We start from the raw sequence: 15,329 nt of genomic DNA, 5'->3' as shown, positions 1-15,329 counted from the left end.
CCAGGCTCCTCTGTCCATGGGATTTTCCAGGCAAGAGTGCTAGAGTAGGGTGCCATTGCCTTCTCCAAATATGCTGTCTAGGTTGGTCTTAACTTTTCTTCCAAGGAGCAAGTGTCTTTTAATTTCATGGCAGCAGTCACCATCTGCAGTGATTTTGGAGCCCAAAAAAATAAAGTCTGTCACTGTTTCCACTGTTTCCCCATATATTTGCCATGAAGTGATGGGACCCGATGCCATGATCTCAATTTTCTGAATGTGAGTTTTAAGCTAACATTTTCACTCTCCCATTTAACTTTCATCAAGAGGCTCTTTAGTTCTTCTCTTTCAGCCATAATTTTGGTGTCATCTGCATATCTGAGGTTGTTGATATTTCTCCCGGCAATCTTGATTCCAGCTTGTGCTTCATTCAGTCCAGGGTTTCTCATGATGTACTCTGCATATAAGTTAAATAATCTGGGTGACAATATACAGCCTTGACATACCCCTTCCCCAACTTGGAACTAGTCCATAGTTCCATGTCCAGTTCTAATTGTTGCTTCTTGACCTGCATACAGATTCCTCAGGAGGCATGTCAGGTGGTCTGGTATTCCCATCTCTTGAAGAATTTTCCACAGTGTGCTGTGATCCACATAGTCAAAGGCTTTGGCATAGTCAATAAAGTAGAAGTAGATGTTCTTCTGGAACTCTCTCACTTTTTTATGATACAACAGATGTTGGCAATTTGATCTCTGGTTCCTCTGCCTTTTCTGAATCCAGCTTGAATATCTGTAAGTTCTTGGTTCACATACTATTGAAACCTCACAGGGAGAATTTTGAGCATTACTTTGGTAGCTTGTGAGATGAGTGCAATTGTGTGGTAGTTTGAACATTCTTTGGCATTGCCTTTCTTTGGAATTGGAATGAAAACTGACCTTTTTCAGTCCTGTGGCCACTGCTGAGTTTTCCAAATTTGCTGGCATACTGAGTGCAGCACTTTCACAGCATCACCTTTTAGGATTTGATATAGCTCAACTGGCATTCCATCACCTCCACTAGCTGTGTTCATAGTGATGCTTCCTAAGGCCAACTTGACCGCCCTCCAGGATGTCTGGCTCTAGGTGAGTAATCATACCACCATAGTTATCTGGGTCATGAAAATCTTCTGCGTTTTCTTGCCACCTCTTCTTAATATCTTCTGCTTCTGTTAGGTCCATACCATTTCTCTCCTTTATTCTGCCCATCTTTGCATGAAATGTTCCCTTGGTATCTCTAATTTTCTTGAAGAAATCTCTAGTCTTTCCCATTCTATTGTTTTCCTCTACTTCTTTGTATTGATCACTTAGAAAGGCTTTCTTATCTCTCCTGCTATTTTTTGGAACTCTGCATTAAATGGGTATATCTTTCCTTTTCTCCTTTGCCTTTCACTTCTCTTCTTTTCTCAACTATTTGTAAGGCCTCCTCAGACAACCATTGTGCCTTTTTGCATTTCTTTTTCCTGGGGATGGTCTAGATCACTGCCTCCTATACAATGTCATGATTTCCTCTGTCCATCATTCTTCAGGCACTCTGTCTATCATATCAGTCCCTTGATTCTATTTGTCACTTCCACTGTATAATCATAAGGGATTTGATTTAGATCATACCTGAATGGTTTAGTGGTTTTCCCTACTTTCTTCAATTGAAGTCTGAATTTGGCAATAAGGAGTTCATGATCTGAGCCACAGTCAGCTCCAAGTCTTATTTTTGCTGACTGTATGGAGCTTCTCCATCTTCGGCTGCAGAGAATATAATAAGTCTGATTTCAGTATTGACCATCCAGTGATGTCCATGTTTAGAGTCCTCTCTTGTGTTATTGGAAGAGGGTGTTTGCTATGACCAGTGTGTTCTCTTGGCAAAACTCTGTTAGCTTTTGCCCTGCTTCATTCTGTACTCCAAGGTCAAATTTGCCTGTTACTCCAGGTATCTGTTGACTTCCTACTTTTGTGTTCCAGTCCCCTATGATGAAAAGGACATCTTCTTTTGCTGTTTGGTTTAGAAGGTCTTGTAGGTCTTCATAGGACCATTCAACTTCAGCTTCTTTGGCATTGCTGGTCAGGGCATAGACTTGGATTACTGTGATATTGAATGGTTTGCCTTGGAAATGAACAGAGATTATTCTGTCATTTTTGAGATTGCACCCAAGTACAGAATTTCGGACTCTTTGGTTGATTGTGAGGGCCATTCCATTTCTTCTAAGGGATTCTTGCCCACAGTAGTAGATAAAATGGTCATCTGAATTAAATTCACCCATTCCAATACATTTTAGTTCACTGATTCCTAAAATGTCAAAATAGGGAAAGCCTGTATTTTACACATAAACATCACCTGGTAATGGATGAGAGACCACAGAAAATTATTTCAAGGTGTTTTGAAGTTTGAGTCAAATAATTCCATTTTGGTTTCTCCTAAGAGGGTAAGGTTCTGTTAAACCATTTGTTTACAAAATACTCTTTTCTAAAGAAATATATGTCAAGTTTTTCTACATCATATGATTTGCTTCTATGAGAGAGTAGATTGAATCTGAATTTGCCTGCAGAATCCTCTAGACTTGAATATACCATTTAAAAACTATTAGGTTTATGTCTGTGACAAAATGTTCAGAAAGAACGTTTTGAACTTAGTGACTATATTAAATGTGTCTTATTAAAGCTAAACTACCACTCTATTTATTGGCAACTAATACTTAGTCAAATTTATCAATCTCTATATTCAGATCATCCTAAAATATAGGCAGTACATCGATGCTAAATGAAATTTCAAAATGTAAATATGTTGGGTTAAAGGCTACATCTTCCTCACAGGACTAAAAGCTTATAATATGTATCTCCTTATGTTGGAGTTCTGAGATACCTGTGTGTATTTCAGAAGGTTTTAGTTGATACTATGTTCCTCCTGTAAATGACAATGAAAATCTTTGAAACTAGGAATCCTTACCTGTTTGATTATCAAGGTTCTGAATAAAGGGTTTTCACTGTATGTCCACACAAATACATGCTTATGTTTAACTCAGTGTATTGGGCAACTTTGACCTGTAGATACACGGGCCATTTATGGTATAAATGATCGAAATATGCTTTGCATGTAACAAAGGCCCATATTATTAAGAGGTAAATGTTACAAAAATACTGTGTAGTGTAAATGCATCTTTAAACACGAACGAGAGAATTCCTCTTTGATAGATATGCTTTTCTGCATGAAATCATATTTAAAAGCTAACTTATAGCAGCAACTTTTTTTTTGGTGACAATTCAATATTTTGTTCTTTTTGTGGGTGTTCTGTTTGTTTGCAGTCAGATGAGTGAGCCTCATAGCGGTTTGACGCTCAAATGTGCCAAGTGTGGAGTAGTTTCAACAACAGCTTTATCAGCCACCACCGCCAGTAACGCCATGTTAGTCCCAATCATTTACATCTTCTTGTTACAAATCTTTTACCATGCATGTGAGAAAATGCTATGATGGAAAATAAATCATATTCACTAATATTAGAACTAAGATCATACTTAAATGTTTGTTATTTGCAACTGTTTTTTATAACTATTGTGGGATTGCTTATCAAAAAATAAGTAAAACTGTGGAATCTTATCTGCTTTGTGGCTTCCAAGTTAATATATTGGTGCCACATACAAGAATGCTTTGTTGAAGGGGGATTAGGTTATGGCCTGAGGCATACGTGCAGCTACATAACGTCCCTTCTCTTCCAACAGGGCATCTCTCTGGAGCTCCTGTGTGGTGTTGCCCCTTCTGGCTCTGACGTGGATGTCTGCAGTTCTGGCCATGACAGACAAACGCTCCATCCTGTTTCAGATACTTTTTGCTGTGTTTGATTCATTACAAGGCTTTGTGATAGTCATGGTCCACTGCATTCTTCGAAGAGAGGTGAGAAAGATCATTCTTACAGGAATGAAGAATGATACTTAGAAGAGTATTTTCCATGTTAATAAATAGGATCTTTTCTTTTAATAACTGGATCTTGAGATTAAAGCTGGTATCCTCTAAAGACAATTGTTAGAGAGTCAATGCTAAAGGAAAAGGTTAAGGCAAAGGGGACTCCTTGGACTCTGACAGATTAAAACAAATGGGATGAAGCAAGGGAAAACACCAGCAGAGGTGCCAAGAGAGGCTATGATGCAATCACAAGTATAGATAAGAGGATGGGCGGCCTATCTGTAAAAGATAATATGATGCTGTTTCTTAAAGCTGTTCCCTAACTTGTGCTTCTACACACGGTGTAACCCCATTCCTCATACTTAACTAATTTTGTTTTAGGTAGAAAATGTTGAAGATGAATGAGCAATTCTTTTGTCTCTGTACTAAGGTGTGGTTAAGGTTACTCAAAAAGGATGATTTTGATATGGATTTGATGCTTAGAAAACACACACACACACACACCCCCAAAAAATGGCCACAGTGGAGCATGATGGACAGTCCCCAAGGACTGTAGGTCTATAATCACAGCATTTTTCCAGGTTCTGGTGAGGTTTGCTGATAGCACTGACAGAAGGAAGTCATCCTTCATGAACTGAGACTGACATGCACCAAATCTATCCAGATGAGTGATGGAGTTCACACTTAAATTGTTTAGGGATAAAATATTGTTTTCCAACTGGTGCAAAAATTATTCTGAGTGCTTGCAAGCACTGACAGTGTTTACAAGGTTTCTGAGTCATTTTAGCATTTACTTTGGGGATGGTGGTGACTAAAACCCACAGTGACACAGTGCCATGCTAGTAATTTTGAGAAGGTGGTATCCACTGTCATTTTGTATTATCTAGCTTGCATGAGAACTTTATTATGATGTGCATAATGCAGAATGACGCATGTGCATCTGAGTACACATCCCATAGCTTCTTCAGTGATGTGTGAAGGTAAGCAAAGTTTTTAACCTCATTTACCAGATGAGGAGAACGTTTCTGAGTTCCTTTAGTATAATACAGATGTCAGCCATAAACCCACAAGTGTATTCCAAGAACATTGTATGATGAAAAACAAGGAAAACAGAAGAATAACTTCACATTGCAAGGGGAAAGGGAATTTCATCATTTAAAAGATCTGCTCTAGCTCACCGTTGCCAGGACATCACAAATTACTACCTGAAATATCAGCATTAAAAACCTTTTAAGTGTTGAATTTTTCATAGGCCAAAGTTGCATAAAAATGTTCTTCTCCGACCATAACTATTGAAAGGTTGTTGCTGAACCATGAAAAGATGCCGGGATTCTTGGCCTCCAGAGGAGAAGAATTCAATCCGGGGCCAGAGACAAGGCTTGATCACTCAGAGCTTTTGTGTAATAAAGTTTTATTAAAGTATAAAGGAGATAGAGAAAGCTTCTGACATAGGCATCAGAAGGGGGCAGAAAGAGTACCTCCTTGCTAGTGTTAGCAATAGAGTTATATACCTTTTAATTTGTTATTACAATGAATCAAAAGAATGTCTCAAGTTTGTGAAAATTTTACCAGACCCACTCCCACAATTTACATTTTAGGATAACAAGATTAGAATTTAACAATAGAAAGATCCTGGCAGACCCACTCCCATAATACATTCTAAGATTTCAGGATTAGTCAGGTTTTCAGAAGGAGAAACTGTCCTCCAGCCCAATACATTGTTGTTTTATAATCCCTAGTACAGTTTGGATTTCCCTGGTGGCTCAGACGGTAAAGCGTCTGCCTACAATGCGGGAGACCCGGGCTCAATCCCTGGGTTGGGAAGATCTCCTGGAGAAGGGAATTCCAGTATTCTTGCCTGGAAAATTCCATGGACAGAGAAGCCTGGTAGTCTACAGTCCATGGGGTCATAAAGAGTTGGACACGACTGAACTTTCCTCAGTACAGTTTAAACTGAGTTGTGTAATTGACTAAGACCAAGGAATATAGAGGGGAAAAAACATTTGTCCTTTTCTCCTCCTTGAGAATTCCAGACACCTATTTCCACTTTGTGGAGAAGGCAATGGCACCCCACTCCAGTACTCTTGCCTGGAAAATCCCATGGATGGAGGAGCCTGGTAGGCTGCAGTCCATGGGGTCGCTAAGAGTCGGACACGACTGAACGACTTCGCTTTCACTTTTCACTTTCGTGCATTGGAGAAGGAAATGACAACCCACTCCAGTGTTCTTGCCTGGAGAATCCCAGGGACGGGGGAGCCTGGTGGCTGCTGTCTATGGGGTCACACAGAATTGGACACGACTGAAGTGACTTAGCATAGCATAGCATAGCATTTCCACTTCGAGAGCCCCAGACCCCTTTCTCCTCCTTGGGGACCCTGGACTTACTATCAGTCTGCCTAGGAATTGACTCGCTCACTATCCTGAGAGTCTTCTGTGTTAATATTATCTCTAAAATGTTTATGTAACAAAATTGTTCTAAGTGTGTGGACACGATACTTTTTTGATTGATGATTCAGGATGAACAATGTGGGCTGTAAGGAAGATACATGATTTATCTGCATAAGATTTTCAGAAGATATTAATACTTTAGGTGTTAAAGAGGAGAAAATGTCCCATCTCTAAATTAAGTCTTTATTTTTCTTCAAGAATAAGCTCTCTAAAAAGCCTTAGGCTATGATCAAAATATTCAGGTTTTAAAGTGACAGATATTTTGTTGGCTGATTATCAAATTTGTGCTGCTTACATGAAGAAAAATACTTGGCACAAAAATTCAGTTCCACCAGAACTTTTCCATACTTGCTAATTGGATTAAAAATTATCAAAAACATGAATTAAGAGTTCAGTTTCAGTCACTCAATCATGTCCGACTCTTTGCGACCCCACGGACTGCAGCATGCTAGGCATCCCTGTCCATCACCAACTCCCAGAGTTTACTCAAACTCATGTCTATTGAGTCGGTGATGCCATCCAAGCATCTCATCCTCTGTCATCCCCTTCTCTTCCCACCTTCAGTGTTTCCCAGCATCAGGGTCTTTTCCAAGGAGTCAGTTCTTCACATCAGGTGGTCAAAGTGCTGGAGTTTCAGCTTCAGCATCAGTCCTTCCAATGAATATTCAGGACTGATTTTCTTTAGGATGAACTGGTTGGATCTCCTTACTGTCCAAAGGACTCTCTTAAGAGTAATTAAATTAAATCATATAGAAATACTTCTGTTAAATACATGTCTGTAAATATATATTTTCTGTATTAATAGGAAGCAAAAAATGGATTTTTGGCCCTGTTGTTCCATTTTCAATGATTAGTTCAAATTGAATAATTGTATCATTGATAAATTAATAACAGAGTGTCATGTCTCTCATTTTAACACTGAAATCATAAATTGCGTATTCAGTAGTTTTGCATTAACCCTTAAAAATACCCTGTAACATTTCTAAAATACACAGAGAAGGAATACAAGTCTCTTTCAGAATTCTTCAGTGGAAATTGTTACTGAAAAACCAAGAGCCTCTTAAATTTTGCAAATTCCAAAGAATGCATCATAAGGGTATCTTACTGAATTCATACAAGGTTTTTTTCCTTTTGACCTTCTAAATGTAAACTGCCAGACACTAGCGATGGGTCTATCTGGCTGTGTGTGGACACACAGCCCTAGCATTAACCACAGTCCAGGAGAACAAGGCACCTTTCCATGTCCTCAGTGTCTCCTGTGAACAAACATTTCATAAAAACACACCAGAGCAGATGAACTCAATAGCTACCTGTAAAATATTGGGTAATGACTCAGATCTATCACTCTACTTGATAATCTGATAAGAGTTTTATATCTACTGCTTTTTTTTTTTCACTTTAAAGCATTTCCTTCACAACAATTCAAAATATTTTGTATGTACTCTTTGTTTTTTTATTTCTTTAAAATCTATGGTGTTCTTGCTATGTGCCAGCACCTATGCTAGATGTTTATTTTTTATCTTTTAATTAATTTATTTGACTGTGTCACATGGCTTATAAGGTCTTAGTTCCCCAACCAGCCATCAAACCTGGACCCTTAGCAGTGAAAGCACAGAGTCCTAACCACTGGACAGCCAGGGAATTCCCTGGACATCTTCTTTCGCAAAACTATATAGTAAGAAAGGACATCAGTAGTTGCCTAGAGCTGGGGTGGGGGTTGGTAGAAAATAAGGGATGACTGTCAGTGGGTATTGGATTTCTTTTGGAGATGAAAAGATTTTCAAATTGGATTCTAGGTTAGTTACTAAAAGCCTTTATACACCTTACATGGGTGACCTTTATGATATGCAAATCCCATCCCAATAAAGCTGTTTTAAAAAACAAACAAAAAAAGTATATGAGCAAACTAAGGAATATTCCCTTCAATTTACAGAGAGGCTGGATACAAATAAACATATTTCTGTTTCTGTGTATTTTGGTACATGCTAACATAATTTGGTTGTCTTTAGTCTTTAATGTTTCATCCAATATGATTCAAAAGGCTTTTCCTGTGTTTATTTCTGCAGTCTTCTCTGAAGCAGGTGGGTGTGCACAGGGGAGGAAGGGAGCTTTGCAGGTTAAGAAGGAGAAAAGAAATAAAATACTGTAAAACACTGGCATTTTAAATGTTAAGGGGGTGGTTCTCTTCATTCATTTTTAAAACACCACTGCTTTCAATGGATCAAATTTTTCTAAACTATTACGAGTCAAGAAAGAAAGGAGAAAGGATCATTCTGGTATGATCTCAACTTAATTATATTTCACTTTTCTAAAAAAATAAATCAGATTGATTATTTGCTTAGTAATTGGTTGTGACTCCAGACTGAGATCTTAATGTTCAAATTTCATAACATGTATATTCTTGAAGTATGGTTTCTTCTTCTGAAGCCCCTTTCTCTTTTAAATTGCTTTAGCAGATGTCTCTGACAAAAGAGAAAAAGCAAAGAGGGAATGAGAATTTTTTAAAAATTGAACCATCTGATCACAACACATGACTTTCAGAAACCTACATCTTGAAAGCTAATGTGTCATACCTAATAAGATAAGGATAAGGATCTAATAGAAAATAATGATATACTAGAAAATAGAAAATGTAGGTGTTTCCTTCATTTACCCGTCATTTTTTTCCATCTTAAGTGTTTTTTATTAATCTCTATTGGAGTAGAGCTGCTTTACAGTGTTGTGTTAGTTTCTGATGTACAACAAAGTGAATCAGCTGTATGTTTACATGTATCCCCTCTTTTTTGGATTCCCTTCCCATTTAGGTCGCCACAGAGCACGGAGGAGAGTTCCGTGTGCTTTCTTGATTAGAATTCATTTGCATTAAGCACATAACTACATACCCACTGTTTACTATTCTCTGCATTGCTATGGAAAGCCTAACTACACCAGAGCCATGAACGCTTTGAAATAGTTCCGGTTGCTAGGAAACCGCTTCCCTGGTGCTGCACATTCTTCTCATGGCTGCTGTCTCTGGCTGTGCCTGGATCTGAGACAATCGTACAGCTTGATGGCAGAGGGGGAAAATAACAAGACTGTGGTACGAAATAAGCTACAATAAAACCCTCTTGCTGAAAGGAAGGGGGAACAGAGAGTGCCTAAATGGATCATTTTGTCGTGTCGGCGTGTGAGGACGCTGGGGCCGCTCCGAAGCTTCAGTGGCAGGGCCAAGCTCCTCTCTCTTCTTTCCCTGCTGCTGGCAGGAGGGCTGGGCTGCACCAGATGAGGTCCCAGAAGCTTCATCCAAACCTGGGAAGCGATTTTGTAGCAAATGCTTAAACATGAACGGGGTTTTCTTTTTTTCTGTATCTCCCACTCCCTTCCAGTCCCCCCTCCTTTTTTTTTCTGTCAACTTCCCATTTTGACTTATTATTTTCATAAAAATACAGATGAGCAAAGTTATTTACAAGCATATAACAGCGAATATACGAGGCAGACAAGCCACCTTAACTATCTCAGTTAAAACGAATATTCTCTCCCAAATATATTATTTTTTTAAAAAATGAAACCAGTAGTGGTACTTGATGGCAATTTGAAAAGAGGTGTATTGCACATAATATAGTTCAGATGGAGAGTTGCATGACTCTCCCAGATTGATTTGCAGGGAAATTTGGTAGGACCCATGTACCACAGAAGAAGGTACATCTTAGTCCTCAGTGGAAAGAGGGCAGGGGCTTCAGTGGTCTTGGAAGATGAGGGGGTGGGTGATAGAAGACTTCAGAACCTGTAGGGGTCCTGAGGAAGAAAGTGAAAGTTTCACATGGAGGAAAATGGAGAGAGGGCCATGGGCGTATGGCTTCTTAGAAATGAAGCTTGTGGTGAGTTGCAGAGAGTTGCTTCTCCTCTGAGACCTCCTGGGGCCCATGGAGGCATAAAGCAAGTGATGACATGATCCTGGAAAACAGGATGATTTTTTTTTTTTAATGGCTCTGACCGTGGCGCCTAGAGAAAAACAGAACCGTCGACATTTAAGGGTGCAGCACTAAGTGGTGTTTTAGAGCTTTCTCTTGATGGTGAGCAGAGGCCTTGAAAAGAGGCCACTGTATGTCACAAGGAAGAGATTTCAGAAAATGAGTGAGTAGCCCAGGGTGGCGAGGGTCAGGGTTCTTGCTCGGAGGGGCGTTGGGTTAAAGAGAGTGAGGTGGGTTGCTAAGAGCTTCATCTTTGTCAGGTTGAATTGAAGCTTCCAAAAAAAAATGCATTTAAAGATTTATTTTGTTTGTCTAGTTTTTAATAAGACAGAATGTGTGTCTGGAAATGGGAGAATGGCTAAAGGTACCACAATAAAGCTGGATTTTAGTTGGAACAAAGGGTAGGAAACACAGAGATGCCTTTAAATAGGCACATGTACAGGAGCAAGCAAGGACCATGTGTAGCCCTGTATGCTTCTCCCAGATATCACCAGCCTCCCTGCACTCAGGAGTCATCCTGTTTCTTAGTCAGCAGACTGTTAGTCTTATCTTTCCTTCCAAGTTCAGCTTTTCTGATTGGAGCATAATTTCAGTTCTGTCATGAATATTTCTGTCCATCTTGATCCACATTGTGGTTCTCCAACTCCATACAGGGAGCTTCACAAGAGGGTGAAACCAGGTTGACTCACAGGATATAGCATCAGTGAACAAGTTAAGACGCAGAGAGGTCATGGCAGAGATTGGCAAACTCTGGCATGTCTGCCAGGTAGCATCCTGCCACGGCTTTCTAGCTCCCTTCTCTCTCCTTTCAGACCGTAGAGCCCCAGCTTGCAACGGTGTTAAACTGGTGACGAGAAGTTGAGTACATCTGGAATAAAGGTTTAAAATAAATGTAAGAAGAGGTCACGAATAAAGTTTTTGTTTTCTGCCTTGACATGGACAGCAGGAAGCTCAAAGTATCTTCCTGGAAGGTGTGGGTGCAGGTGTCTGGTGTGTGACTCCCTTTCCTCCTTTTCTCCTCCTGTGCCGAAGAAATGCTGTTACACTTTTTCAGATCACACATGTGAAATGCTGTGGAGGGCAGCTTCTGTGACCCTTAAATCTGATATAAGGAAACGTAAAACTCTGCAACAATTTTGAGACTAAGTGACAATTCCTTGAGTGTTAGAGAATTCCAATAGAAAGTCATTAGGACTGAAATCTGGGACCAGAGTCCATATTTTTCCTTTAACATATAGGAAATGATTAACCATGTTTGTTCACTTCCTTTCCTATCAGAGAGGTCAAATAATACTTTAATTATGTGTAGTTATTCATGGTGCTTCTGTGAACTGGTATAATACACATGAAACTGACAAGGCTCATTCATTTACTGGTGAAATGATATGAAATTTAATGTAATTTAAAAGCCATTTGTTCAACTATGAATCAATAGAAACAATAGTTGGTGTTAGATTCAGAAAGAAAAAAAAAGTTAAGCTCTTCTCCTAGTCTAACAATCTCAAATAAACGATCCTCGGAAATTAGAAAGTAAGGGAGACAACCTGGAGGTAAAGCTGTCTTCTTAAAAGGTGAAGATTTGGGGCCTGTAGCTAAATTCAGAGCCAGTCTCCAGCAGTGCAGCTCTCTCCCGGAGCTCCCTCTAAATTGCAGCTCCGCCAAGCATTGCTCCGTGTTCTTCCCCAGCAGACTCTAAATCTGGCACTGACTTTCATCGTGGCATTGCCTGCTGTCTTCAGAGCAAGGCCCAGCAGAAATGCTCTTGCTAGCTGCTGCTGAGATGAACTGAGTCACTGTCCCCAGGGGAGGGGCAGGAGCAAGATACACCCTGCAGACCTCCGAATGCTGTTCTTTCCCAGGAACCCATCCACAGGAAAAGGGGGGATAGCTTTCTCAGGAGATCTTAGAGTTGCCCCCAGAAAGATCTGGCCAAGGTAACTTTGGTTGTGCCTGACGGGTCCTCTCAGAAGACACCTGATAGCTTGCTGTGGTCACCTCACTATATATTTGAAGATGTTTCTTGACACTTCTTTTTTTATTTCACAACATGATGTCAGCTTTCTGTAAAGTCTCCTAAATATTCCAAGGCTATTCACATATCTCTTCTTTGCTACACCACTGATGCTTTTTAACCCTCTGGCTGTCAATTAAGGTGAAATATCTGTGGCAGAGTATTATAAGACATTTTGAAATCTAGATATTAACTGTGCCACAATTTGTGTTAAATAATTATTCTAGACAGTTTTGTTTAAGAATTATATTTACTGGTCCTACATGAGTTTAAAAATTGATTGATATTGGAAGAACTCAGAGGTATAATGATTTTAGTATCTTAAAAGAACCTTTAAATTGGTACCTAAAGTAAGTGACTTGTTTTCCACAGATAGTCAACTTAAGGAGTGAAGTGAAGTTAAAGTCATTCAGTCATGTCAGACTCTGTGCGACCCCATGGACTGAAGCCCGCTCTGTCCATGGGATTCTCCAGGCAAGAATACTGGAGTGGGTTGCCATTCCCTTCTTCAGGGGATCTTTCCAACCCAGGGATCAAACCTGGGTCTCCTGCATTGGCAGGTGGATTCTCTACCATCTGAGCCACGAGGGAAGACTCTGCTTAAATAGTGAATATGAATCTTCTAACAATTCTTTTTCTTCCCTCTTAATCATGAGGCAGGAAAAGTGTCAGGACTATTGTTGTCCAGTCTTGTAAATATGACTTTTGACACAGAAAACTTTAATTTCAGCATGCAGTAGTCATATCTGTATTCTGTCTTATGTTTGTTTTTATGCTTTCTCCTTGTTTGGAATTAAAGTCCTCAGAGACTTGGTTTTTTTTAACTTTTATTTGTTCTTCACAAAAACAATTTAAATTAACTCACCAAAGATAAAAGTCTCTTTGCTTACTTGATAGAATATTCATTTAATTATCAAAATGTTTCCAAATAACTACAGATGCATCTTCCAGGTACTGTCTTGCTTGAAACATCCTTTTCTGTGATAAAAGTATGTGGTGTGAGATCTAGTCTAATAATTCTTCCCTGTCAGTATTCAATAAATATTTAAGGCTAGCTCATCTAGCTTGCCTGAATGCAATCTTAAGATTTTTTTTTTTTGTTTAAATCAGAGCAATTTCTGCTACCGATCTTTCTGAATTAAAAGGAACAGAGGCACTAAAAGTGTCAGAGAATTCAACACTTAAATCATGGCATTTATTGATATACGACCACTAAAATAACCTTGAATTTACTGCAGAATTTTTATGCTTTTCTGTTCTATATTTCTTGTGACTAGCATTGACTGACTCATGCAGCTGACATCATTCTCCAGGATAGACATACCCTTAATCCATTGTCATATTTGAAAGTTTGGTAGTTTAAGCTATCGAGTTTTTGTATGTGTGTTATGAAAAAGAGATTTCTTTTATATTTCCTTCAAGCAATCAGAGGGTGGATTTTGAAGAGAAATTTAGAGGAGTTGCTTTTCCATATTTCATTGTCAGACAAAAATATCTTTGACGGTTGCACTTCAAAGACTTAAGAGTGGCTGGTGAAGAAGAGTTAAATTAACGTTTTTGTTTTACCAGGGGCCACTTTCATATTTTATATATGCTGGTGTTTAGAAGCAGGCTTGAAAAACATTTATGTGACCAGCCCCTGGAAGGCAACATTTCTAACATACTGCTTATCTTCCTTTATAAACTGTTCTTTAACAGTTGCTTTGGGGCACACAGAGAAAATTAGCAAGTACCTATTTTTCTGACATTAGTACTTAGAATTTTTATTCTACAAACATATACTTTCTTAGTGCTCTCCCCCAAATGCAAATTTTTGTGAACCAGAAGCACAGATCATCTAACAGTAGACTCATTACCCTAGTGTATAATGATCTTTTTGATTATCAATTGTCTTTTTGTGACCTACAGCTATGACTTCTTAATCTAAGAAGTATTTGCTTCTAAAGAGTCTAGTTTGTCCACATGATGTCTCCTTCAAAGGAGAAGCTGGATGATTTATTTCCCAGTGTTTATCCAGATCTTCAGGAAAACACGTTCAGGCTAAATCTCACTGAGCCTAAACTTCTGTTGATGTGTCTGAAAGAGACTCTGGGAAATTGCCTCACCTGGTTGTATGAGGCAATTCCTTGTTCTTTTTTTCCAGAAAATTCCAGATTTAGAAATATTAGAATATGTGTGCATGCTAAGCCGCTGCCATCGTGTCTGACTCTGTGCGACCCTATGGACTGTAGCCCACCAGGCTCCCCTGTCCATAGGATTCTCCAGGCAAGAATGCTGGAGTGGGTTGACATTCCCTCCTCCAGGGGATCTTCCCAACGCAGGGACCAAACCAGTGTCTCTTATGTCTCCTGCATTGGCAGGTCAGTTCTTTACCGCTAGTGCCACCTAAAAAACCTATCAGACTATACACACTACTATATATAAAATATTAATGGATGAACAAGGACCTACTGTATAGCACAGAGAACTATACTCAATATCTTGTAATAATCTACAATGGAAAAGAACCTGAAAAAGTATATATAAAGATGGGCTTCCCTGGTGGTTCAGACAGTAAAGAATCTGCCTGCAATACTGGAGACCCAGGTTCAATTCCTGGATTGGGAGTATCCCCTGGAGAAGGAAATGTCAACCCACTCCGGTATTCTTGCCTGCAGAATTCCTTGGGCAGAGAATCCTTTCAGGCTACTATCCATGGGGTCGCAAAGAGTCGGACACGACTGAGTGACCAACACACACATATACACATATGTATGTATAACTGAATCACCCCACAATACACCTGAAACTAACCCAGCATTGCAAATGAACTGTACTTCGATTAAAAATGGTTGAAAAAAGAAAAGTTAGAATCAGAGAATGGAAGAGAGGTCAGAGGATATGGAGCCCACCCCCACCTTTCTTAATTCACAGCTCTAGTGGTTACGTTGGCTTCCCAGGTAGGGCAGTGGTAAAGAAGCTACCTGCCAATGCAGGAGATGTAAGTTTGAAACATATCTATGGAATCATAGCTGGTA

General features: G+C 39.3%; 1 protein-coding gene across 3 annotated transcripts in view; it reads left to right on the top strand.

Annotated features, from left to right (window-relative positions):
- ADGRB3 (adhesion G protein-coupled receptor B3) overlaps positions 1–15,329 on the top strand; it is an 884,190-nt gene that overhangs the window by 830,346 nt on the left and 38,515 nt on the right. For 2 of the 3 annotated variants that reach the window (XM_044924546.2, XM_006078270.4), the window contains exons 25-26: positions 3,309–3,407; positions 3,723–3,894. In XM_044924546.2, coding sequence (XP_044780481.2) covers positions 3,309–3,407; positions 3,723–3,894 — 271 coding nt within the window. The remainder of the gene's footprint in view (positions 1–3,308; positions 3,408–3,722; positions 3,895–15,329) is intronic. The other variant, XM_006078271.4, reaches the window with a different exon arrangement.

This window comes from Bubalus bubalis, chromosome 10 (assembly GCF_019923935.1).
Source record: "Bubalus bubalis isolate 160015118507 breed Murrah chromosome 10, NDDB_SH_1, whole genome shotgun sequence".
NCBI lineage: Eukaryota > Metazoa > Chordata > Mammalia > Artiodactyla > Bovidae > Bubalus > Bubalus bubalis.
The sequence above is the reverse complement of the archived record's forward strand: the minus strand, read 5'-3'. Positions and strand labels throughout refer to the sequence as shown.